This window comes from Sphaerodactylus townsendi, linkage group LG05 (assembly GCF_021028975.2).
Source record: "Sphaerodactylus townsendi isolate TG3544 linkage group LG05, MPM_Stown_v2.3, whole genome shotgun sequence".
Lineage (NCBI taxonomy): Eukaryota > Metazoa > Chordata > Lepidosauria > Squamata > Sphaerodactylidae > Sphaerodactylus > Sphaerodactylus townsendi.
In genome coordinates, this window is record NC_059429.1 from 57911897 (window position 1) to 57939548 (window position 27652).

At 40.1% G+C, this 27652-nt stretch overlaps 1 protein-coding gene across 2 annotated transcripts; it reads left to right on the forward strand.

The window, feature by feature from the left end:
• The first annotated feature begins 1172 nt into the window (after positions 1-1172).
• DEPDC1 (DEP domain containing 1) lies at positions 1173-27088 on the forward strand. 2 transcript variants are annotated; one of them, XM_048498632.1, is made up of 12 exons: positions 1173-1290; positions 2020-2285; positions 2823-2973; positions 4936-5054; positions 6127-6257; positions 7381-7428; positions 14047-14187; positions 14594-15451; positions 16024-16196; positions 16492-16668; positions 21093-21278; positions 25855-27088. In XM_048498632.1, exons 1-12 carry the CDS (start codon positions 1243-1245, stop codon positions 25993-25995), a joined length of 2439 nt encoding a protein of 812 aa, XP_048354589.1. In that variant the 5' UTR covers positions 1173-1242; the 3' UTR covers positions 25996-27088. The 2 variants fall into 2 exon arrangements, with proteins under 2 accessions (XP_048354589.1, XP_048354590.1); XM_048498633.1 differs by lacking the exon at positions 14594-15451.
• Positions 27089-27652: the final 564 nt, after the last annotated feature.

Consider the following 27652-nt stretch of genomic DNA (forward strand, 5'->3'; position numbering starts at 1 on the left):
CCGTGTGGCCGTGGTCTGGTTGATCTTGTTCCTAACGTTTCGCCTGCATCTGTGGCTGGCATCTTCAGAGGTGTATCACAGAGAGAAAGTCTGTTATAAGAGAGGTCTGGACAGAGTGTATAACAGACTTCTCTCTGTGATACACCTCTGAAGATGCCAGCCACAGATACAGGTGAAACATTAGGAACAAGATCTACCAGACCAGGGCCATGCAGCCTGAAAAACCCACAACAACCAACGTTGAAAGTGATGCTGTTTCAGGGGGGGATCTACCCTGAAACAGCATCACTTTCAATGTTGTTTAAACTAGGGAGCCCAGATTCTCCCTTAAAGATGGATTTAAAAGGAGGATCTAGGCTCTCTAGTCTAAACAACATTGAAAGTGATGCTGTTTCAGGGTGGATCCCCCCCCCCTTCAAAAATAGCATCACTTGTTTAAACCAGGGAGCCCTGGGTGTGTTCAGATGTGTTTGTTGGGGCATGTTCTATACTGTGATGGTGACTTTGAGATGACCTGGTGCAAAAAACATTGTTTGGTCATGGTGGGGAGGGTGGCTGCCCATATTGGGGGAGGGGGATAACTCAGATTTTGCCTCGGGCTCCATTTTCCCTAACTACACCTCTGCCTCCAGCCGCTTCCCTTTCTCTCCGAGTGGGCAGCCAGCTCAAAGGGAAGGGAAGCTGTGAAGGCAAGCAGCGGCTGGCATGTCCAGAGCCCCTCCAGCCGCTTCCCTTCCTCTCCGAGCAGGCAGACCGCTCCGAGGGAAGAGCCCCGCCAGCCGTTTCCCTTCTTTTTCGGAAGTAAAACGGAGCCCAGTGGCTGAAGGTTCCCTTCCTTCCTTTCACCCACCGCCACACACCCCTCTGCCAGGCTGCCCGGAGCAGCCTCTGGGACTGTCGCCGCTGGAGCAGCCGCTGGTGAAGGTAAGTGGGCGGGGGGAGAAGGGGGGCGGCGCCTGGAGCAGGTTTTGGCTATTTTCCCCTGGTACGCCTCTGCCGCAACCACTCTGCTTTGAGAGTGAAAACTCTCCTATGTGAACTCACACAGACTCAGCGCTATGTAGTGAAGCCCCCTCCCCCTTCACCCTATCTGATACGCACCGTGAGACGGTCTCTGGGTATGTGACGTCTCACTTTTCCCTCCAATCAGAGGCTGCGCGGCGGAGTTTAAACCAGCGGACAGACGTTGCTGGACGCGTACGTCGTTGCAGGGCCTCTCGGTTTCCCCCCTGGGGCCCTGCTATGGAGAGTCGGCTGGTGACCCCGGTTCTCTTTCGGGCCACCAAGCTGGTAAGGACGACGGAGAGCTCCGGCACTCGCAAGTTGGACCCTGGAAAGGTCTCGCGACGCTGGAACAGCCTCCGAAGTCGAAGAGCGGGGGTGGGGTGTAGCTGTCACACCTTGGGTCGGTGGGTGATGGTGGGTGCGTCGTCCGGGTTGAAAGGAGAGTTGCTGCTTCCACAGCGAGAGTTGTTGCTTCCTGTGCAGGTCTATAAGCTGCTGTCTGAATTAGAAAAGAATTCCTGTGTCCATTCGTAATAAAATGGAGTTTTGTTGTTTTAAAGTGGGATGCGCTGAAGAGAGGAAAAGACAATAATGTCCATTGAAAACAATGGGCGCTCCCTGCAATTGTGCATAATATGCAATTGTGCATATTATTTCACATTATCAGGCTGGTTAAGGATGTTAAGGAATAATAATTGAAGTTGTGGGGGCTTAATGTCCAACAAGTGTCAAATAGGCGTGTCATAATAAAATGCTGATTTGTATGGAAGCCTACTACTTAGCACTGCTTAACTAAACTGTTTATGTACAAATTTCAATCATCTTTAATGTTGAAGCAGAGATTCTAATCTAGGATGAAGACAGCACAAGTTCTTGTTTTATGTGGGAATTTGCACATATGTAGTGTCGAATTTATAGTTTTGTGGCTCCCATTTCAAGCTATAAATTCTGCCTTATTTTTTTGTTGCTGTATTTATGATTTTTTAATTCTCAACTTTACCTTTTGTTTTGCAGTGGAATGAAGTTACTAATCATTTTAGGGCAGGAATGCCACGAAGAAAACATAGACAGCATTTTAAAAAATATGGCAATTGTTTTACTGCATCTGAAGCAACTGACTGGCTTCATGAATTACTCAAAAGTAATAATAATTTTGGTCTGGAAGTTACTAGGCAGCAAACTGTTCAACTGTTAAGGAAGTTTCTGAAAAATCATGTGATTGAAGATATAAAAGGAAGATGGGGCTCAGAAAACTTCGATGACAACAATAATTTGTACAGGTAGTATACATTCATATGAACAGAATGTTAAAAATAAACTGAACAGACTATCAGTTGATCTCCCTGATGTTAGGAACTAGCAAAGAATTCTCTGCCTCCTTTGTTAATGATTTCCATTCTTTAAAGCTTGTGGTTTTGAACATTTCAAACTTTATAGAGCAAGTTACATGATATAGTGTGCCTTCTATCATGCCTGTGCTGATGCATTTTATACTATCCTGTTAATGCACCTTGTAGTTTCTACTGGCAACAGATTTATATGTGTTTTTCATGGATATTTTGAGCTTTGGGTCATATCGGCATTGCTATCCTATTTTATTCTCTTTTTTTCATCATCTGACATGCTAACAGTTTGAACATCCTGGTGTTAGTATTGCAGATGCTGAATTGGTGAAAAAGGTTCCAAACACTTGAAAACCCTGAAGTATAAATCTACTTAGAAATCCTTCCTCTTGGTTAGGATAATTGCTCATGATAAGTGCTCATGACAAGTGGATTAAATTGTATTTTTTATTTGTGGTATGTTCTAAATTACAGATTCCCTTCAGCTTCTCCAGTTAGAAGTCTGCCAAATCGGTGTCCGTTGAGTGAGAACAAAAATATTATTCCTAAAGAGACAAACAGTGTACTTAAGTTGCCACATTTCTCCAGGATCACTCCTAAAAAACATGAACAACATGTGTGTCAGGTAATAGATTATATTTTATTCCAAATTTTGGAGGGGGTGGATTCTTCAGTTAAGATACATTTCCAGTAGACAGCTTAGTGTTTTAATGGCTTTTGTGTTCATTGGTGAGGCATGTCTGCACAAGCCAAAGATACAAGACTGTCCATGCTATTCTTAATGTACATGTTGGCATTTTGTGACCGTCCAGTTGAAACTAGTCCCCTAGCCGCACACTGAATGACATCATCAGGCCTGCTAGTGGCCAACCCACATAACTTGTTCCCCTTTTTGCCCATTATTTCCAGAAATGTATTTTAAGGCGTTAGGGAAGGATAAAGGTAGCTTGTGACAAAGACAGAAGTTGATGAGAGAAGTTTTAGATCAGAATGAATGTCTGCTTGGCTTGGGATTGATGGCAAAATAGAAATTTCTTTCCTAGCTATAGCTATAATTCAGTCAAAAACAATAATGGCTAGAACTTCAAAAGGAGACTACTGAATGAAAACACAGGAGCTACTGGTGCAGAATTTTTCATGCATTTGTTGTCATCTCCCTGCACCAAACATCTCTATCTTTCCTCAGACATAAAGTCTTATTTGAAGATAACAGTTCATGATAAGTCTAGCTATCCTTTATATTAAAGATTTATATTAAAATATTCATTTATTATACACTGTTAGAAATTGAAACACGGAATCATTAGATTTTCTGTACATAAGATTTGGATTGAAATTGTGAACATTTTCAAAGTGTTGGTGCTTTCTTTACTAATGATATTTAAATTGTGGACTTTTAGATAATTGGCTTAGAATATGTCCTTATGGAAGAATGTATTTTGTTTAAGAAGATGAAATCAGTAGCAACAGCTCTTATGTCTGGCAAACATGATTTTTTTCCAGATATAAAAAAAACCTGACCTTCTGAAAAATACGATCTGGCAGTGATGTAGTGCCGGAATCTGTAGCTAACTTTTGTATTCTTTTATTCTTAATCGAAAAGTGTCATGTGCTGTTATATACCTGGTAGTTAAGGCTATGTTCCAGGGTCATGCACTGCTGCATCAGCACACTTTTGTTCAGACTCTTGTAACTGAGTGGTAATACTCATATTCTGAGGTGCTGGGAGCCCCAAGTAAACCCCAAAGGCTTGCTCCTATGTCTCATACATTTCCTCTCAGACAGAATATCAGAGGAAAAGATTCATGGCCTATTTTAGGTTAAATTATATGAGGAATCATGGGAGTTGGCATCCAGCAAGTGCAATGTTTTCCAGAGGTCCCCAGGCTTTTTGAGCCTTGCGGCCCATTTGGAATTCTGACACATTATGATGGATGCAGCAACAAAATGGCCGCCATAGCAGGCAAAAACAACTGCAAAAGTATTGCCACTGCTTAACTTCAGTAACACAGTGTAGATCCTTGTGCTGTAGTGGCAGCTGTTGCGAAAGCAATATATTTTAAAAATCTGCTAGTCAAAAATCAAGAAAAGATGTCACCAGGCACCATTGGTGACCACTGATCTATTCCCAAAGGAACTGTCTACATGTGCCACTGTAATTACACAGAGGTTCCTTAGACTGAAAGTCAGTGTGTGACTACAATGACTTGTGTGATTATAACGGCTGTCCGGCTTGTTGGAGGCTTATGTCAGGCTGGGAACTGTTGATATCATTTCAGTGTGATGATAACAGCAGAGTTGTTTTCAGATTACAGATTACAAACAGTTTCTAGAACAGAGTCATGCAAGATTAGGTTGCCCTTGGCTAACTATCCTACTACAAGTGCATTAAAAAGAGATTTAAGATCCAGTACTTTCAACAGATGTCTTGCTGCGCTGTGGAGAGAATACGGAAATAGCTGACAATGGTTCCTGTTGGCTTCCAGATACCTCTTGTGAAGGGACAAATGGATTATTAGGGTTTGAATTTCCCTTTCCCAACTTTCAAGTATATATTTCTGTATCAGTTATTGTTGGTATTTTGTAGGAAAATATAGTAAATTTAAATAGTGATACAGTTCAAGAGGATACAGACAAAATGGCACAGAGCAGGAGAATAAGCCAAGCAGACATAGAAGAAATTTGGAGAAACATCGTTTTGATACAGTGAGTGTTCTATGATTTTCCTTTTTCTATCATTTTTTACTGTAACTAGTAGAAGAACAGTTAACATATGAGATAGTTGTAGCATCCCAGTGTATGGCCTGGGATCTTCAAAGTATTCTGGTAGCGCAGTTGATTGTACTGTACTTTTGAGGACTGGAACTTCTGAATTTAGCAAGCAGTATTTATATTTCTACGATGAGTACTCCTACTAATAGTACAATATTTTGGAATGGGTAGTGCTTTGTTAGAAAAAGAATGTTGTCTCTAATTCTTTACAGAACTGCTGCTATACTTTTCAAATGCTAGACCACTGGCTTCCTTGATAATATTTACATTTTCTTTAACATTTCTCCTTTTTGATATCTTTAATAAGTGTTCTACAGTTACTAAGCCTTCTAAAATGGTTGAAGTCAGTAGGCTTAGAAAGATAATTACTTAGGGTTGTTTGTACTAGGCAGTGTGATAGAAGTTGAGGTTTAGTCACTTGGCCACTCTTCCACTGTATGGTGGTGGTGGTAATGATTTTGGGTGGTGAACAGGGTTGCCACGTCACCCTCAATGGCAGGAGGCTTCCCAGTGGTGACCTACTTTCCCAACTGCTGCTCCTTTGGGCAGTGCCGCAGGAGAAATGTTTTAAATTGCCAGCATCACGTGACTACTTTTGACAAAAATCCTGAAATGATGTCACATTGCTGTAGAAATCACCAGAAATTCTATGGTGTTAATGTAGTTTGCAACATTTCTTAGAGCAATGTGCCACCGCTTCCACTTTTCCTCAGAAGGGATGTTGCACCCTGTGCCAGCATGCCCAACCCCCATCTGAAGTCATGTGGCAACTATCAGCTAGGAGCTTTACTCACGAGGTACAGTATTGTGGGGAGGGAACTTCTGATATAGTGAAAAGTATGTTTGACTCATAGGGAGCATCACAAGCCACATTGTGAAAACAATGCTTACAGTGTCATGATTTTCTCAAATATAAAAGTAGCTGGGATTATTTTGTAGCACTATTAAATTTTTCTGCAAATATTCTGCTCAATTTTGAAACTGTGCTCCTTCTTTCTTCCTATAGTTTGCAAACTATTTTAGATGTACCTTCTTTGGAACAACTCTTGGACCCAGCAAAAATATTCCCTCAGCATGTCATATACAACATGACAAATACAAGTAAACGTGGTGTTGTTGTTCTACAAGACAAATCTGGTAAGACTTCTAAAGTTCTTTTAAAAATCTTTTATTCTACAATGTAAACAAAATGCAATATGAATTTTTCCAATTTGAGTAGACAGTGTCTGTAGTAAGTCTGATGAATATTGTCTAGAAACTTGGAACTTCTAGGTAAATACACTTGAGCATTGCACTCTAATAATGGAGAAGCAGAAATAAAGTTGAAATCTATCACCTGTGGCCCTTCTTTTATTTTAAAATAAAGGGATCAAATTCTCACTCAGGTTTGAAACTCATTGAGTTTTCACTTAAATGTACCCCAGTGTGGGAGATGAGAGGGGCCTGCTCTACTTAGCTGGAAATAGTTGCCCTTAGTCCCTCAGATGAGTTTGGAATTAGCTGGGATCAAATGTTGGCCTGCTTCCTTGGGCCTCATAATGGGAGGAGAGGCAGATTCACCTCACACTGGTTGTGCCTAATTCCTCTGAGGCCTGTTCTAGTATTCTTTCCCTTCTCTAGGCAACTGTGCATCCCAAGAGTAGTTTCCAGCTGATCATCCCTGGTCTAAAATTTGCTTGGTTTAAATAGCTTAGCTACTTACCTGCAAACTCCAGCCTCCTCATTCGCTTATGTGATTGGTTTTTTGCTTTGCAAGATAATGTCCTGTGATGTTGACAAAGATCGAGAGCCCTCTGGTGCCACTTGTTACATTCCTTCCCATTGGCCCTCCTGAGCCACTGTTCAGTTTCTGGAGTGAGGCCTCAGTGACCTTTCACTGTTGTCTCTGTTGGCACCGCCACAGTCACTGCCATTGGCTCAAAGCCAGCCTTCTTGGATCTCTCTTGGCTACTGGTGACTCTTCACCACACCATGAGGTTTTGTGGTCTAGAACAGGGGTAGGGAACCTGCGGCTCTCCAGATGTTCAGGAACTACAATTCCCATCAGCCCCTACCAGCATGGCCAATTGGCCATGCTGACAGAGGCTGAAGGGAATTGTAGTTCCTGAACATCTGGAGAGCCGCAGGTTCCCTACCCCTGGTCTAGAAGGACAGGGAACAGGCACACTCCAGTCACAGAGTGAATGCTAGCCTTTATGTACATCTATATATAAGAATGAGAATATATAGGTTAATTATGATTTTTCCACTTTTCCTGCAGAAGATCTTCCACATTGGGTACTCTCTGCTATGAAATGTTTAGCGAACTGTAAGTTAGACAAAGAAAAACACTTTGAAATGCCATAATCTGATATTTTTGTTTTGCATAATGGTAATCATGTACTGTAATGGTGACTTTTATTGGAGTGGTCTGTTCTGGAGTTCAGATTTCAGGCTTGAGGGTAAACAATAAAATCAGAAAGATCAGTTCATAGGAATGAAATCATGATCATGCAGTTACTGCACAGAAGATGTGACAGTGCCAGGATACATTATATACTGGCAATATCATATACTGATATCAATCGCTTACATAAGTGAACTCACCCACTAGATCATTCACATAAGTATTCATCTGTATGTTTAAAGGATCTGGCTAGATTTGCCAAAGTTTTCTTGCAAAATAATGCATGGCGGACATCTGTTCTTTGTCTCCTGCATCTGAGGAGCTAAGGTGCACTGCTCTGAACTTGAATATTACCTTATTAGCTTTTACTGAAATCTAATGCTCTACAAAGTCATCAGTACTGAATTAAGTAGTCTTATGTTGCATTATGCTATCTCATTATCTTCCACATCAGCTATCATAAGATCTCTTGTGGAAGATCGCATTCCTCATCCAATCTTCTATCTCTGTAAAGATGGTCTATATTGTAAAGCATTATGGGATTTTGTGGTGAAACAGTGGTGTAGACTTTACTGAGTTGCTATAATGCTGTGGGATTTCACAAACATTTTGCTGTGAAGTAGCCTACAATAGTATGCTTGCAAAGAGACTTCTGTAAGGAAAGTGCAATGTCTGGAGACAGAGTCCCTCCCACACGCCACACTTTTCTCCTTCTGAGGTGCTTGGCTGCCTCCTCTGCTAGCTGGCCTCACCTAGGCAACTGGAGCCTCAGGTAACCATCCTTGACTGCTAGAGAATGAGGAGGGAAAGGGAAAAAATGCCAGTGGGGGAGCTGGGCAACAGTGGGAAACCAGAAAAAGTGTGAGCTCTGGAGACTCCCTGGAGCTGCTAGGAGGCCCAGTGGACCAGAAACAGTCTGGGGAAATATGGGATAGGGCAGGCTCTAGCCTTGAGGAGGAGGGATTCGTATCGTCTTTTAAAGACTTGGAGGAGAAATGACAGGCTGGAGAGGAACAACAGCCCATTGATCAGGAGGCCAGTCTCTAAAGGGGCTTGGGAGGCATTGGTGAGAACCCTCCCCAGGTACTCCTAAAAGGTTGTTACCTAGCTTAACAGGGGTTGTGAATTTATTACTAAGGAATCTCCACCAGCTGCTAAGAGTGTAACAGCACACATATGTTTTAAAATAGCAAAGGGGGAAATAACTTGACTTGGCAATGCGAGAGGTTGCTAGGAGGGGATCTTTTAGACTATGTATACAGGGAATGGATGGCAAGGAGCGTTCCGCAGAGTAATGCAAGAGTCCAAATTGAGTTTTAAAATATTTATATAAATTTGGTTTCAAAAGCATACATATAGCAAGGCATAAGAGCACATACATACAAGTTCCTAATATATAAAAAGGTTGGAAAAGTAGGTGGGAGGATAGAGAGGGAGTTGGGGAAGCAGCAGGGTGATATGTTACCTAACGATCTTAAGGAGCACACAAAGTAGTAGAAGGCAGGGATTCCACGCCAGCACAGAAACCCGGTAGAAGACGATATATCGTGTCTCACACCAACAGGACAAAGGGAGGTTCAAGTTAGCAATGAGCAAGGTGTTGCAGGTGAACCAGGCTTTTATAAGGTAGATCATTCTCTTGGCGGGAAAAGGGACCAATTGCACTAAGTTTCGTTTCTACACATCTGTGCTGGGTTTGGGGTGCTGATCTAATTAATCAGCTCACCTATTACTAAGTCCGGGACAATAGGGCCAATTGCTTTGTTAAGCTAAACAAGAAAACGCTGTAAGGCTTCATTCTGTAGAGACACTGCCCAGGTTATTCAGATTTAGCTGAGACATTCGATTAGGACAGTGTGAGTGGTTTAGGAGAGTCATAACAATAGGTGGAGGAAATGCAGAGAAGCAACCATCCGCTGGCCCCCACATCCGGGCCTATAACATCTACCAAGACCTGCCGCCCCTCCCTGGGGAGAAGAATTTGATATTGGGCTCCGGGCGCCACCCATGTTTACACCCATGTTTACATTCAATTTTTTACCTAAATATTAATGTTTAGTGAGTTTTCGCTGCTTTTATAAGTTTTAGCCTATTTATGATGTTTTAAAATTGTACTTATTATGTGATGTACACCGCCCAGAGCCCTTCGGGGATGGGGCGGTCTAGAAGTCCAAAGTATAAATAAATAAATAAATAAATCTGTTGCTGACATGGTTTCTAGAAGAGATAGTGAAATGCTGTATCTGATACCAAGGTGTCTTTCCATATTCTTTTGTCTTACAGTATTTTAGCAAGGTGTGGTAATCAAGATCATGCCCACAAACAAAATGAGACCTCCAGGTTATGCTGGAGTAACTCATCCCCTTGATTAGATTTTGCAAAGTAAACCTTTGACCTTTGGCTTGCTGCCAAGTGGACATGCTGCTACCTACACAGAGAGGTGTGTGACAACTGGCTTTTGCCAATATGATTTTTGAAGAAAATATTATGGCAATAATATGTGGGGGGTGATCAGGGCCGTAACAAGGTCTTGTTCTCAGAGCCAGGAGTTAGGCAGGTTAGACCAGGGAGAGGGGAAATTAGGGTAAAGGAATAGTCCCCCTTCTCCTGATTGCTCCCAGGCATGCTGGAAAAGGAGAAGCTGAAGGCAGATGCTCCGAGGCCAGCCCCCAACCGTTGGAGTCTGACAGGTTGGCTGGAACGCCTTCAGGAATTTTATAAGGGACATAAAGGCTTAGGATTGGCATAGTTGAAGGACTGCCTCCTCTTATTCAGTTCAGCCTGTCACTTAAGATCCTCCTCTGGAGCCCTTCTGTCTACTGCCTTGTCTGCGGCCAACTTGTCGGGACTCAAAACACAGTGCTGCTTTGTGACTTTGTTTTTTGATAGCCATTCATCTTAGCTAATCTAAGCTACAGAACACTTTGAGTACTATTCTGGATCACAGCACTGTTTATTCATATGAATTGAATGTGGAGATTTTAAGCAATGTTGAATTTGTTTGATTTGTTTGTATTGTTTTGTATTGTGAGCGATATTTCATGAAATTGGCTATGAACAGTACACAAGAGAAGAGACATTGTAACTTATAATTTATATTTTTGATTAAAATCACAGTGCAATATTGTTCAAATTGATACAACAGTTCAATATTGTTCAAATTGTTCAAATTGATACAATCATTTTATTTTGGTACAGTTTGTTATTATATACGGTTGATTCTGTACCACCCCCAATTGTATTAGTTTTCCCTGCAGAACTGAGGCAGGTGGTGATTGGACATAGATCATTTTCATTAGTCACACTTTACCTTGGATTGCCTTCCTGCTTGAGGCTTACCTGCTGCCTCCATTACTCTCTTAAAGGCACCAGGCCGAAAACTTCTTTTTTACATGGGTTTTTAAAATGAGGAATTGGATTATTTAAAAACCTTTTGGTAGGTTTCCATTCCAAAGACCATTTTAGCCTAAAAGGATCTGCACCTATGGTGAATTTTAATGATGGTTTTCTGCACTTTAATGACTTTGACACATTTTGCTTCATTGAACAGCCTTAAGCTGGTCACTGGAGAGGCAGCGTATAATTTGCTAAAAATTTAAGTTATAGGGACAAGCCATAAAAGAGATCAACAGGGACAAAATGCCTGGAGACTGGGTGGCTAAAAGGAGAATGAAAGCTGAGTTCCCTGAATCTGCTTTGTGTGAAATCAGGCCATTGGTCCAACTAGTTCAGTTTTTGTCTATTTGATAAGCAGTGGCTCTACAGAGTCTCAAGCAGAGAAAGGTCTTTCCCAGCACCTGTTATTTAAGATACCCTAACTGGAATTGCCAGAGTCTTTTTGCATGCTATCCAACAACCCGGCCCCTGAGCAGAGGCGGAGTGAGGGGAAACTGCGCCCAGGGTGCATGCGCATCGTGTGCTCCTGCCATAGCACCAACCCCCACCCCCCGGAATGCCCCCTTCACAACCTGGCCATGCCTCTGCTGTGGCTCCGCCCAGGGTGTCGCACCCCCCTTTCCCAATGGCACTACGCCACTGCCCCTAAATGACAAGCTTTCCTCTGAGCAGTATGTGGAACAAAACTATATGAAGGAGTCAGAGTTCTGAGGAAAAGAATGGCAGAGAAGATCGAAAAATGAAATAAGAAGGAAATAATGGGAAGGAAACTGGGAGTAAAAATCCTCCATAGGGTCTAAGCTCAAAAGAAGCTGCATTTGGTGTGCACAAAGCCAGAGCCTGAAAGCGTGGCGTAAGTAGTTAGGGTGTTGAGTCAGAGTAAATATGGAATTAGGAATAGGATGTGCCAAGAAGGAAGCAGGGAAAATGTTCACATAGGGTCTATATGCAGAAGGAAACACATGTGATAAATGCTGGTAAGGGAATTCAGTAAGTTCACAAACTGATGCTCAAGGAGCTGTAAAGTTGCCAGATCAGACACAGGGAAATCTCCAGTGCCCGTAAACAGTTCCATAGAAGAGCAGATTTTGCTAGTTAATGATTTTTTGCAACACATCAGCGTGAAGATGCAGTGAGGATTAAGATTCTCACATTGTGGACCTCTATTAACCTTGGAATGAAAGAGATCATCAATCGCACTTATTCAGTGGTGGAAGTATGAAATGGCTTCCTGGAAAAAGCTACAATGTCCAGGTTTCCAAATGTTGTGTGAACAGCAGAGAGATCATGAAAAAAGGATGAACAGATAGATGACCAAGGTGTATGTGGGCTTCAGAATTGCATAGTAGGGGGAAATCAAGATTACATAGAAAGTGCAGACAGAAATAGGCATGGTGAAAATGGAAAGAGAAACAATTGCTTGAGTAACCTGTAGCAGAAAATAGAATCTGGATTTGTTCCAAGAAGTTAGATTGATTTACAAAACATTTCAGCTTGCAAGGCTGCTTTAAGTGACAGTAGATTTGGGATGGGGCTTTGGCTCAGTATTGGAGCATCTGCTTTAGACACACAAGGCCCCTAGTTCAATTCCCATCATCTTCAGTTTTAAAGGTCAGGCAGTGAAAAGTGAGTTCATTCCTGGTACTGTGAAGATCTGCTGCTGCCTGAATACCAAAGGTCAATGTGATGGATTTGAAGTCATTTAAAGAAGGTGCTAACGGGAAAAATTCACTTTTATTCTGTTTACTGCTCATGTTTTCTATAGGAAATATTTTGAGGCTTCTCTAATTTCTTGATCCAAATAACCAGCAGAGGTCTTTGGAAAAGAATTAAACAGGAAGGTGTGGGCCCAGGGCCGCTCTCTGGTTCTACACAGCTGAGTTAGTTTTAAGAAAAACTTAAAAATTGAAATAAAGCAAAAGACATCTGACATTAGAAAACAAACAGACAGTTTTACTTAGCAGAATTTAGATCAGTTACAGAATGTGAACTCTCCCGAGGGAGGGACACGCCCCAATACAAAATTTAGAATGTTACAGGAGATTGCCCTCTCCTGGGTGGCTCTCTAAAGAGGCACGCCCAGTATAGGAAAACCTTAGTTTTTGTAGATGCAAAGACGTCACACAGTCCTCCCCTTTTGTTCCACGTATGATGATTCATATACCTTAAAAATCTAATTGGTCAGAACTGGTCACATGAAGACAGCCCATATTCCTCCGTATCCACATTCAAACGCTACATGCTGTTAGTTTATGGCCTCTATGCATATACAAAGAACAGTAATAAAAGGTAGCTTGTTGTCTTCAAGAAAAACCCGTTTTGCTAGGTTTCTCTCAGAGAGCGAGCTATGTCCCCAGGCTATGCAGCATTCCTTAGCTCATAAACCTTTTCTTTTGCCATTCCCCAGTTTGAAATGTTAAAACATGATTCTAACAATTATAGGATTATAGTAAAATACAAATACATGTGAATGTGAATCACTTATCATTTATGTGTTCATTTAGCTATATAGAAAAACACTTTGTTGATTTAACTAATCACATTCATTTCTAACCCAAAAACCCAAGTTATAAAATTGCATTTGTCTTCTGTCACGTAGTAACCTGTAGTTACAAGATCTCAAAGCTGTTATCTTGCTTGCCCGCATAGTTGGTAACATTCCTTTGACCTGTTACAAAACTGCAGGCTTGCTGACCTGTTGCTAAAATGCAAGCTTCTACTGGTCACTATACAGAAGCTCCATTTTGATTCTTTGCAAATCTTTGGTTCATTTGAATTTCCCATAATTCTTGATTAAACAAATTTATACACATTCTGGCCTGTTCCCACAAAGGAATATGGTGCTTTATAAGAACAAGAAGGAAAGCAACAAATATCACTTCTGGGAGATAAATGAAACAGTAACATTTCATATCTCTTAAAATATTTTTACTTCTCTGTATTGCCAAAGTATATTTTGATATTATTACTGTATCTAAATTTTACTTTTGATTTTCCAAAAAATGTCATTGGTGCAGATAATACATGACATAAGATCTTTACTGCAGCAGCGCTAGGCATTCCTGTGCTATTTACTTTTCATACTGTAATTCTTTAAGTAATACCAAATCCATTTTTCTGAGACTTTCTTTTTTCTGTATTTAGGGCCTAGAAGTAATGACATGAGCCAGCCAACTTATGTGGGCTTTGAACGAGATGTATTTAAAACCGTTGCTGACTATTTTCTTAGCCTCCCTGAACCTTTGCTTACTTTTGAGTACTATGAACTGTTTGTGAACATTTTAGGTATGTATTTGTGTATCTGTGCATTCAAAACGTTTGGGCAATTGAGAAGATGGATTAAAATGTCGTGAATCTGAGGGAGTAAGCAGGCTGTTTTTTAGGGTAAACAGTAACTGCATTTTAGAATAAGTAATATAATCTATTACAAATCCCTGTGGCTTCTTGTTTGACGATATCGTAGTCTAGGTTCTGATTGTTGATCTCAGAATGATTTTTTTGTCCTTAGCCTTGCACATTTGGGCTAATGGTTGCATGTTTGTATTTGAATGACCTCTGATAGAGCAAGTGTTTTCTCAGCATTATTAACTCTAAACTTTAACCTCTGCCTTGTTACCTTTTCTGATTTGGTTGCTTGCTTGTTGTCCTGTCACACCACTTGCATCTTAATTTGTATTTCATTTTCTGATAGTCTCGTGTGGCTACATCACAATTCCAAATAGATCCTGTGGGAATCCTAGTACCCGGAATGAGTTGGAGCTTCCAAAAACTCCACGTTTAAACTCTTTCAAATCAACTGAATGTCTCCTGCTAAGTTTGCTTCATCATGATACTGACAAAAAAGATGAATCTGAGACTTCTGGAACTGTTTCTAAAAAGACATATAGGATTGAAAGAGATTCTGGTGCAAAGTTGCAGCAATATAAAATGGCTCATAAGCGCGGCAGTGTCCATGAACTAATGGGTGGCAGTTGCCAGAATCTTTCAAGACTAAAAAATGAACATGCTGTGCCTCTCGCACGTAATGCAAGGTGTTGCTCTTTGGAGGGAATTGCAGATACCACAGAAATTATGCATAGTAAAGATGGATTTAAAATGTTTTCTCAAGCTGGAATTCACATTATGCCAGTCACAAAAAATGAAAATCAGGTGCTCCATTCACGGTATAAACCAGACTCTTTGATGGATCTCTGTTCTCATAACGCTAATAAAAAACAATCAGGTGGTATCAAGAGAGTTTTTACATCAGTTGTTACGGACCAAGAACTACATAGTGACAATTACAAGCCAAAGCAACTTTGCAGGTCTCAAAGTTTACATGAAAGAAACAAATCCAGCCAATATGGCATCAATGCTCCAGTTGCAGAGATCACAGTGAAACCACATCCAGTAAACCACAAAAACCAAAGTATTACTAAATTGGTTGCTAAAATAGGAAGTGAGCTTGAATGTTCTGATACTGTCATCAATCAGAGACTCTGCAAAAGTTCCACAGAACTTTCAGAAAACATACTTTCTCCTGCCTCCTTTATGTTGACTGGCACATCAAGTAAGACTGTTTTCCAGAGCATGGTTTTTGTTTAAGTAACCTTTTTCTGCTTTCTGTTGAACTGCTAGGTTTGTCAAAGCCTCTGGCCTGTGAGGCTAAGGAAGGTGTTAACCTAATACTTTGCAAGGCAAGCATTGGTATCTTCTGTGCATGCTAATACAAAGAATTTCTTGTCCTGTCCAACCTGTGATGTTTTTCTGGTTTATCATATTTGTACTTAGTAAGGAAAGGCTTTTTACCATCTAAACATGGGGGAGGGGGGCAGAGAGAGATTTGATCCTGATTTTAAATCACATTTCTAGTCTCCCAGCATCTATTTGCACAACTAAATGATGTTTATAACTAGAGTGCACAGAATACTTCAACATAAAAAAATAATTTATTGCTGTTCACCTGAATTGTTGAAGCAAAATGAGGTACATTCAAATCTAGATATTTAGTCAAGAGGTCTAGAGAAGAATAAAAAATTTAATGCACTACAAAAAGATAATTTATTTTAAAATGCAAAAGAAAGAATTGCTGTTATTGCTTTTGATATATTGACAGTCTATTGCATATCCCCAATTCCCTAGGTCTGTTTCACCCTCATTTAGAAAGAGTAGCCATTGAAGCCCTGCAGATATGCTGTTTGCTACTTCCACCACCCAGTCGCAGAAAACTTCAACTCTTAATGCGCATGATCTCCCGAATGAGCGAAAATGTTGATATGCCACGCCTCCATGACACAGTGGGCACAAGGTCTTTGGTAATATTCCTTTGTTTCCACAAGTCGTTTTTAAATTTTTCAGCCTGTGTGTGGCTTTAACCAGGACACGTTATACTTTATAAATAATATAGATGCAGTTATTGAGCTTTCCTTATGCTCATTTCATGTTGCTATAGAGGGGGATTAGCATGGTGAGGAATGGAGTTTTTAGATGTTATCAGATTTTTATTCGATGTCTCATGCTGCTGTACTGCATTGTTTTACAACCAGGGTCTCAAGAGGGCTTTCAATAATAGAAATCTCTTTGTTACATAGTTTGTTTAAATGTTTTCAGATGATACAGACATTTTCTCGATGTGTGTTGCGTTGTGAAGAAGAAGTAGACCTTGATGAGCTGCTTGCCGTTAGATTAGTTGCTTTTTTAATGGATCATCATCAAGATATTTTTGAAGTCCCAACTTATTTACATGTTGCAGCACAAGACCATATAGAGTCTTTAAAAACTACTCAGGTAAGGTAATTCAGAAACAATTAAAGCTGCTCTTTTTAAAGAGAAGCTCCTGTGACCCAGCGATTTAGTTATTGGAGTCACTAATAATGTCTACTCATGATTCATGGTTGAACTGTTGAGTTTAGTGGTTCTTGCCACATGTGTACGGGCTCCTTGGCAGTTGTAACATACATTTCTTGAATAAATGACTATGTAATGCTTGGGTTTTGACCAGATGAGTTTACACATTGCTAGGGTTAGTCTTATATTTGTCACAAAAGCAACAGAATTCTACTTGAAAGCAAAGAGAACATACTGGCACAGTCCAGACTCTGTCATATATGTCTGTGCATATCTTTGTGTCAAGAATTTTTAGCAGCACACTCTTCCATAGAGGAAGTGCTTTGATGTGATGGCAGTAGAGCTGACCCTGTTATGCTCTAGGTATGAAGTTCCTATCTCAGGTACAATATAAGTCATGTTTAAAGCAGATCTTTGTCTAATAATTAATCTCCCTTGTTTTCAGATTATGCATTCTGAATAGGAACTGCCTTAAAAGCTTCCTGTTCCAGAGATAATTATGAGTCCTTAGTGAAAGCATCAGTCTTTGTCAGAAGAAACGTGTTCCTTATCATTTGTGTCAGTTTCAAGCATTCTTTCTCCCCTGTGTAGATATAGTGGCCATGAAGTATAATTGATAGGATCAGTGACTTTAGTATAGATCTCCAAGTTTTAAACTCATTGTACTAGATGTGCCTCTGATGAAAGTAGTAATATCTCTGAATCTTGTTCTGGGGAAGTCAACTACACATGCTGTAATTTCACTGTTTTCCAGGGCATGGGAATTTCCTGAATGTAAGACTAGACTGTGTCTTGCAAGGCGGCCTTGCTAAATGGTAGAAGATCAGAAGCAGAAGAAAACAAAATCCAGTGGCACCTTAAAGATGAGCTCAATTTCTATTCCAGCATGAGCTTTCATGAGTCAGAGCTCATTTTTTTAAAGATACAGACAGGAAGAAAATAACTTTGGAGATTATAACAAATAACAGAAGGTGGTCGGGAGAAAGAAGAGCTGGAACTGAGAGACCTGATGTGAATCCTGTGATAAATATTTCAGATGTGATTCCCTGTATAAGGGCCTAGAACAGATTTGGTTGTTACGCTTGACTGATAATGAAAGAGATCAGATGTTCTAGCCTCTCATGGCATACAGTTAATGAAATAGGATAAACGTATCTAATCAAAGAAACAATCAAAAGCATGAGAAAACTCACTACATTCAGTAAAGGCTTGTAGTTGAATACAACATCAAGAACAGTAGTGTTAAGAACAGTATTATTTAGTTGTTAGAAATTTTAACTGGTAAGGTAATTCAGGCTTCTGTTTAGAGCAGGATGAGTGTCCAATTTCTTAATGAGTTGTAATATTTCTGTGAAGTATTCTGCCACATACACATTTTATAGAATTGTGACTCTCTGATTGGCAGTAGTGTGTCCAGGAAAATTCAAATGTTTCTTCACATGAGAGTGGAACTTCTGACTCCTCTCATTGAGTACTGTATGTGTAACAACCAAATCCATTTCAGATCCTTTGTCTTTAAGGTGCTGCTGGACTTCTGTTTCATTTCATTATAATGGACTAATGTAGGGATGGCTAAACTGCAGCTTGTAAGCCACATGCAGCTCTTTGCCACATAATATGTGGCTTGTTGGCAGGGAAGGCTGGTCGGTGGAGATGGCTCCCCCTCTTCTGGCCTGTCTCCTTCTGTCCATGTCCTTACCCTGGCCACATTGCTACACTTTGCTATGGGACAGGGTGACCAGAAGGAGCCACAAGAGCCTGAGTTTTAAAAGTGGTTTACCATGTAGCATGTGTAGTTAGAGGGACTGCTGTTTGAAAAATACAAGCCTCAAGTCCCTGATGGACACATAGAAGGAATTCTAGCAACCAACTTCTCTTTACAACTCAGCTACTCCTAAAGCAGGGGTAGGGAACCTGCGGCTCTCCAGATGTTCAGGAACTACAATTCCCATCAGCCTCTGTCAGCATGGCCAATTGGCCATGCTGGTAGGGGCTGATGGGAATTGTAGTTCCTGAACATCTGGAGAGCCGCAGGTTCCCTACCCCTGTCCTAAAGCATGTAGCCAGATTGTAATTGTAAGCCATTTTCAGACTCCTTAAGCTAGAGAAAAGCAGGGTATAAAACCCAACTCTTCTTCAAATTGAATATATTCTCATCTTTGCTGCTCATTCTAATATTTTTAAAAGAATTTAGCAGATGTCATGTACCAAAACGCTTTCAGAAATAATTTAAAAATAATCATTTATGTGGTATAAATTGGCAGAAAAAGTGTTCCTTGGAAACAGGAATCTCTGGCAGTCTTTGCAGAGCACCTTCCCGGGGTTTAAAATCATGGGTCTACAACGTTTTTGACCCCGCAGGCACATTTGGAATTCTGGCATGGCAGGGTGGGTGCAGTAGTAAAATGGCTGACACAGGAGGCACAGTGCAACAGCACCCACTCCCTGAGGGAAAACAGAGGCCCCAAAAAGGGAGGGAAGCCTGTTGCTGAGGGTGGATATTTGGGTAGCTGATTTGGTTGGCCTACGGCACTCCCCTCAACTCTCGCACGCACACACACAGGCCTTTTAAACAGGACTCCTGTCAGGGCAAATTAATCTATAGTTATAAAGCTGCCACCATAAACTGGAGTAAAATAACTGAAAGAGAGACTTTTGAAAGCTTAAAAACACAAAAACTGGATTTTATTTAACAAACTTCTCTCTGGTTGTTGGTTCAGAGAGGCACTCAAGCATTACTTTAGGCAGATATATCTTAGCAGTTACAGAGCAAGCAGTTTCAGTAAAATGGCTTTCAGAACAGACTTTAGCATTGAACACATACAGGTGACGCTGTAAGGGCAAACCTTCCACCCACAGTCTGGAACCCATTCCTTAAACACCCACCCTTATCTCCAAAGGGAATTCTTGCTGGCTTAGGAGGTTCTCCGTGTAATAAGTTTCCCTTTAGTCTCCCACCAACTAGACCTCTAGCCTCTGGTATGCTCCAGTCCTCCCTCACTATCTCTCTGAGATCACTCAGAGGAATCTGGCCACCTAGCCTTCCTCTCTCTGTCTCTGGCCTTTCTGCCACTAGACAAAATCTCTAGACTGACTGAGGAAATGACAGGCAGGAATCTTTTTGTGTCACACCAACTCTCAGTCTGCTTTTCAAGACTCTCAATTCCCTCTCTGCTTTCTGACAGGCTTCTTCCTGCTTTTAAAGCAACCAGAGCACCCTAGCTGTGGCTGCCAGCTATACCATTACAGCCTAGCCAATCAGGCTGTGCTCTGGCTGTTATTGTGGTGCTCTTGCTCTGGCTAACTGCACCTTTGCAAATTAACCCCATAAGAGCCTAATCCGGTACCCGCAGCCATCCCCAAAATGATTGCCACAGCTTAACTTCAGTGACATAATGCAGAGTCTTGCACTATGGGAACAGCTGCCAAAGCCACATTAAAAAATCCATAGACAATTAAATTTTCAATAGTCGATCAGCAGTCTTGCTCACAACAAATATGGAGATTCACAATATTTCTATTAGCAGTAATAGCCAGTAATTATCACTAACATTTTTCTCCATGTTTAGTCCAGCTATTTAGTCTCAACCATTAGCAAAATCTTTACCCCTTTTGTTTTTATTTTCAGTAGTCTCATTTAATATTAATAAAAATTACATACATGAGTAATTATTATGTGTGTGTATTTCCGAATATTTATATGAAAGGTTTGTAACAAAACATGCATGCAACAATAAACATGTGTAATATTTGTTCATGTCTTGTGGCTCTCAGACATCTGAAGTTTATTCTACGTTCTTACGTTAAGCAAATTTGGTCACCACTGGACTAACAGTGGTGTTAGTGGGGAAGTTTCTGTTGTACACCGCCCTGAGCCCTGTTGGGATAGGGCGATATAAAAATCTGATAAATAAATAAATAAACATAATAAATAGCTAAAATAAACTACTGTTCTGAAATTATCTGAGGCTGAAACAACTTTTTTTTTCTTAATTCTGCCCAGCTTTTTTATATGAAGTCATAGTTAGGTTATTACTCTTAAGAAGACTGTTTAGTTGTTTAACTTGCCAAGCTATGCTACAAATTTATGTAGTGATAGTATTTTATAGTGTTCTTTTGCAACTTTTCCAAGTGCATTGCGTAATTTCTGTCAATCCTTATAGTCCCTATAAGTAGACCAGTGTTATGCACATATTAGAAAAGGAAGTCACTATGAGAATAGTGGCTTATCTAAGGCCACAGAGTTCCTGATTGTGCTGACATTTGAACTGGAGTCTTCACACTGACTTCTTGCTGTTAAGTTTTACTGGATCTCTTTTTATGGTCAAAATACTGACTTTCTCTGTTACTTTGTTGGTTTACAGAAGGCATGTCTTGGGAAAGATCTGAGTGCTGTATTTCCTACTTATTCCTACTGCAAGAGGATAACAACTCGGGAATTTGATGAACAAAAAGTTTCTACTTCTCAGGCTGCAGTTGCTGAGCTCCTGGAAAGCATTATTAAGGACAGAAATTTATCTTTTAAAGATAAGAAGAAAAAGCTCAAACGGGTAACACAAGAGTGTTCTACTAAAATCTTCATAGAGATTACCATTTTGCAGGACATTTTTAAACATTTGAAGGGTTACTAATAAGAGACCACAATCAATTTGTTCCATTTGCATGTTATAGGAAAAATGTCTTGAAGTGGATACTTCAGATGTGGGGACCACAAATACCCCCTGAGGTGTTGCTCCTGGGAGAGAAGGGAATCCCAGGAATAGTTGAGTGGAATTGCATACCTCACCCATTCCCTTTGTGCCAGCAGTAATTTCAAGCAGGATCCAAGCCCAGGTGTTGTTCCTTTGATCAGATCTGTTTTTAAAGACACAAAACTCCCCTCCTAATTGCTGCTTTAAGTGCAGCAATGTATTTAAGGGCTTGTGTTGCAACAGCTGAACAGGCATCCTTGAAGTCAACAGGGAAATTTTAGCTATTGCAAAATGCAGCTGCTCTCTAAGTTATGTGATCATGCTGATGATGAAAATACTGGTTCCTGTTCTGAAACAAATACTGGACTACAAATTAACTTCTGATTTTAATTCAAATGCCAGTTTTGACTTGTTTAAAGCCCTTCACTATCTAGAGTCCATGTACATGAAAGAGCGCCTCTACTGTGGGCTTTTCCTGTAATTGCTCCACAGCTGTGGAACATGTTATCAGTGGATGTCTGTCAGAACATCTCTCTCATGTCCTTTAGGAGGACAAACAAGATGTTTTTCAGGAAGATTTCTGTTGACTGTGGAATCTTTTTGTTATTGATAGGCATGCAGCAAGTGGGGGCGCTGCCATTTTAAACACTTAGTCGCCTTTTTGCTAACACTTGTCTACTGTTGGGATGTGGGGTGCAAGTATCATTGGTCTCTGTACCCTTTGTGCAGCATAACTGTAATAGGCAGGAACATCCACAGTGTGATGCTGACATGTCAATGCAAGTGGTACTATGTTGAAACCCTCAAGTAGGATGGCACGGGAAGGTCTTGTTGCAGAACTGGATCCTTTGAAAGTGGAGTGCAGAATTGAACTGTTGACCTGACATCTTGGTGCAGTGTGGCACATTTTATACAGCAGGTGTTCTGGGTTAGCTGACACTGTATATTGAGAGTTTAAAAATATGATTTATTTGGGGTCAGCTGAAGTCCTTTGCTTGTTTCCTTGAAGATAAAGCCCACCAGGTTCAGTGGAATTTACATGGAAATGAATGGAAGTAAGTGTTGCAGCCATAAAGTGATGAACTTGGTTTTTCTTTTTTCTTTTTTTCCCTTTTTGCAGTTGACTTTTGATTACTGTTAATACTCTACAATAAGTATATTTTATCAGGAAAAATTAAAATGTATCATTTGAAACTGTTTATTCAATGTCATCTGATACACAATTTATTATAATGGGCTTTTTGATAAAATGAGAAACTTTGGCAGAGCTTAGTACCAAGGATTCCTGTTCTTTTTGCAGAAAACCTTGTTCAGAGAAACTTGCCAAAACTTGCTGTACACAATTGTCCCAGAATTTCCTAAGCAAGTCTTATGACTGGAGCTTGGCTGTAAACAAGCAGCTTTTAAATCACTAAACTGTTGTTGCTCTCATTCTCTGCACATTCTTGCAGAAAGACACTGGTGCTTTGAAATGTTTCTGAAAGTCTGCTAAACATTTCAGTAGACTGATATGCCAGTTTGTTTGCTGGATGGCTGCCTCTTACAGAATTGCTGTTTTTGTTCCAGATTATCAAAATACAAACTGAAATATTTAAACAGATTAAAATTTCAAAAATCTGATGGTAATGTGGTGGTTGTGATTGTCCCAGCCCAGGGGTCAGCAACCATTACCACCCAAAGAGCCATTTGGACCCGTTTTCCACAGCCCCAAAGATCTACCGAGCCGGAGAGCCTCTGGTTCAGCCCCTCCACTCACCTTTCTTTCCAGCGCTGCTCTGTAGGGCCTGCCTGGTGCGGGAGGCAGCGGCACCGGGCAGGGAAACTCCCTCTGCCCTATGGAGCAGGCAGCTGCCTGCTCCGTGGGGTAGAGGGGGGATGGCAGGTATAGGTAAATGCAATCCTGTCTTCTCCCCTGTTCAATTTTATCTCAACAACAACCCTGGAAGGTAGGTTGAGCTTAGAGTTATGTGATTGACCATAGGTCACTTAGCAAGCTTCTTTGTCAGAGTGGGGATATGTACATGGCACTTCCAGAACCTAGTCCAACATTCTAACTACTGTATCACACTAGCTGTCATTCCTGCCCTGAGAAGTTTTGTAGGCTGAGAAGAATGGGACCTCTGCTGCAAAGGATTTCTGGCTCAATCTGGGGGCAATACTGGGTGTAGAGTTTTACATTTGGTTGGGCATTTGTTTATTATCAGTATAATATGACTGAGGAAGAGCTATGAACAAGCCCTCACTTTAACCCTCTGTGAGCCATTTGCATGACTAGAATGCAATCTATTGTATTGCTAGTCAGTGGCTAAAGGAACCACTGTAAATCCACATCATGCCATCTCTTCATTATGGGTGACTTTTTAGCTATCCAGTAAGAATATGTTTATTTTACTTCAGTTGGATATTTGGTTTCTTTCCTCCTCACTCTTCTTTTGTACACACTTTTTACAGATGCTTTTTATATATGACTCATATAATCTTCAGGGCTAGAAATGGAACTTTAAGCAAAGGCTATCCTGAGGTTCTCAGGAATTTATGGGGCTACACAACTGCAATGTATGTAATATAATATGATCTGTACCGGCTGATCTTCAGATGAGTGGAGCAAATAATCATCCACACGAGAATATTTGTCTAGACTATGTCTGCTTTTTATTGCTTGTATATTCAGTTCTTGAATGTACTGGATATTCTTATCTTTTTATCAAATATTTTATCAAACATTTTTGAAACATCATAAGGTTTGACGCTAGTTACTAGTAATTTGTAGCACTTACTGTGTTCCAATTTGTAAGTTGTGTTTTAAATTAGTATCAGTTACTTTCAAACAACATTTATTTATTAAAAATAGTAATTTACTTTTAATAACAAAACATGTAAATGTGAACAATTCAATTAACCTGGTTGTGGGTTTCCTGGGCTGTGTGGCCGTGGTTTGGTAGATCTTGTTCCTGATAGAACTTGTTCTGGTAGATCAATCATCTAGACTGGGCTGTGCAAGCAAATGGCTACTCCACAACAGAAATCAGAGGAGACCACTTTTAAGACCAAGAGAAACCCAAAGGACTGAGGAGAAACAGCCCCCCACAGGAAAAATATTTCTACCATACATTAAGAGAATCACAGATCAAATAGGGAAACTGATGAAAAAATATAACCCACAAGCAATCTTCAAACCTACCAGAAAAATACAGCAGATGGCTACACTCAGCAAAGGACAAAAGAGACCCTCTCACTTCTACAGGAGTCTATTGCATACCCTGCAGCTGTGGAAAGATCTACATAGGAACTACAAAATGCAGCATTCAGATTCATATTAAAGAGCACAAAAGACACTGTCAGCAAAACCATCCTTAAAATTCTGCAATAGCAGGACATGCTCTAAACAAAACTGGATATAACATTTTATTTGAAAACACTGAAATTCTGGACAACTCGTACAGTTACTGTCAGACTACAGAGGGAGGCTATTGAAATCCACAAATACCAAGACAACTTCAACAAGAAGGAAGAGACTCTGAGAATTAACAAAACTTGACTACCAGCACTTAAAAACACCAGATTCAAAGACCAAGGGAATGCTAGGTTCATGGACAATGAACTCCCCCTGACACAGGATTTGCATTCACTAATACTGATATTGCTGCAGGGAATTCAAATGCGAATACACATGTAAATGGATTGAAAACCCCACCCGCAATGCAATGCAGTCAACCACACCATTGCATAGCAAGTTCCACCCAAAACACTTACTGATTGGTTCCCCACCCTGGGACATGGACAATATATACCCCACTAAACATTCCATTCTCACTGGACACAGTGTGTAACACTCTTCTCTATGTGATACACCTCTGAAGATGCCAGCCACAGATGCAGGCAAAATGTTAGGAACAAGATCTACCAGACCACAGCCTGGAAAACCCACAACAACCAGTTGAATCTGGTCACAAAAGCCTTCAACAGTACATAAAATTCAATTCACCATTTATCAAACAATTGGGGGGGGGGGTGTTCCTGTAATTCCAGTGTCAGCCAACCGTTCCTAAACAATTTTTTAAAATACAGGCAATGTAACAGTCATCATGTATTGTTAAAATTAGTCTTGCTGACATAGGCATCAGGCCACTGTGTGGAGAAACTTTAATCAGTAAAATAAGCGCTGCTATGCTGTGAGGTCTATTAAACCTGCTGCTGGACAGGGAAGCAAGTGGTCCTTACTCTTGTTCTTGCAAAAAAAAATTATGCAGTACTGAACTTCGAAAGGACAGCTACCATATATAATAGGGCTTCCTGGAATATTTCACTATAGTCCAATAAGACGTAGTGAGTTGTCTGGTCAGCTAACATTTCATTGTTAAATTGGCTGGCGTGCTTATTTTAATTTAGCAAATTCTAGTGTAAGTAATTGGTGTTACTTTTTCCCCCCCCCCAGTTTCAAAAAGAATATCCACAGATCTATCAAAGGAGATTTCCAACTACAGAAAATGAAGCTATGTTGTTTGAAGATAAACCCACGATTAAGCAGCCAATACTCATTCTGCAAAAGCCAGCGTTCTTGACTCTAAGGCACTGATTTACATTTTTTGAAAACTCACTTGCCTGATGATTTTCTTCGGACGATCACTATAACAACACTTTTGAGCCAATATGCTGAAATACTCTAAAATAGCCTAAATCACAATGATGGTATCATTGTTTATAAATGAACTCATCTGTAAATAAATGCAAAAAGATTGTGTTAAATGAAATAAAAATGAAGGTGATATATGTGGTAACACCAGTAACCAAAATGAAGTGCTTCAGACTGGTGATATTGAGAAAATGAAATATATATGTTGTAACTTTTCAGGATATTGTTTCAGGGTATTGTTTCAGGGTGCATTTAGAAAAACAGCCAATAAGATGTCCTTTATCTTCATTTTATTATGTATATGTATTTTATGGTTGAATGTTAAGTAAACATTGTGGGCTTGAGCCTTTTTAATTTGAGGCCATAAGTTTGAATAACATCTTTCGTATATTTTGCACTTCTTGTGAATTAAATTATATGCATGTCTCAGTGACATGTGCCCAGTTGTGACAGAATTTAGTATAACATGTTTTTGACAAAAAGCAACGAAGACTAGGTAATGTATCGCATTGTCTCAGAAATGCTATATAGAAAGTAGACAGTACAATTCTGTTTACAGTGCTGATTCCTTTTGTTCAAGTCTAACTTTTGAAAAAGATAGTTATCTTGCTTCAGCAGCTGTTAAAATAACACTTCATGCCTTCCCTATGCTGGCACCACTATGGGACAAATTACCTTTCATATTATTGAATTGTGTAACTTATGTTCCCTAATTCCACCCTTTGTACTATTCTAAGACTTGCCCTTGCAATGTCTCTGTTTTCTTTCTATTGTTGTTGAATTCTTGTCTATATGTTCTGCTGTAGGAGTTGAGTATCTGGATCTTGATCCTTTTTAGCTTCATTGTATTTATGGTAATAGCATGTTATTTAAGCTCTTTTTAATATATCTATCAAAATAAATTGTTTAATAAGCCCTGGTTTAATAAGGATAGCTGAAGAGAGTACTTTGCTGTGAAATGCGTTTCAGACAGTGTGTGCTTAAGCTGTCAAAATTGAACTTTAATAAAAGGATTAAATTCCTAAGCATAAAATAATGTATTTGAATGAGGGGGGGGGGGGGTTCTCCATTTTTCCTTCCACAACTGTTTTTTCCCATGAAAGCCCCCTTAACTTACCAGTCATTTCCCATGAAAGCCACCCTTTTTTCTGCTTCCTTCTCTCCTTTCTACTAACCTTTATCTACTTCTTCCCCCACTCCAAGCCTTTAACTTTCCTTCCTACCCTCTCCTGGCAGCCTCTCCCCAGGAAAACTCTTACCATTCTTAGATTTCATTTAATGTCTTAACTATTTCAGTCCAGAATTTTGTACCCCTTCATATTGCCACCCAATGTCTGAGTGTTTTTAGTGCAACACAAGCACCACTTGAAAGCTCTAAGCACCATTTTTGTTGTGATATGTGAGATGTGCTATCACCTACACATAATTCTAGTAAATTCTCTGATCCCCGCATTAAATAACACTTTTGACATATTTTTAATGAAACTTATTCCACAGACATGTGATATGTATTGGCAAATCTTTTTCCCAACTATTTTTAGAAATTGTCTTTACTTTCCAAATTATCCATCAATCTATACATTATAGATACCAATAGTTT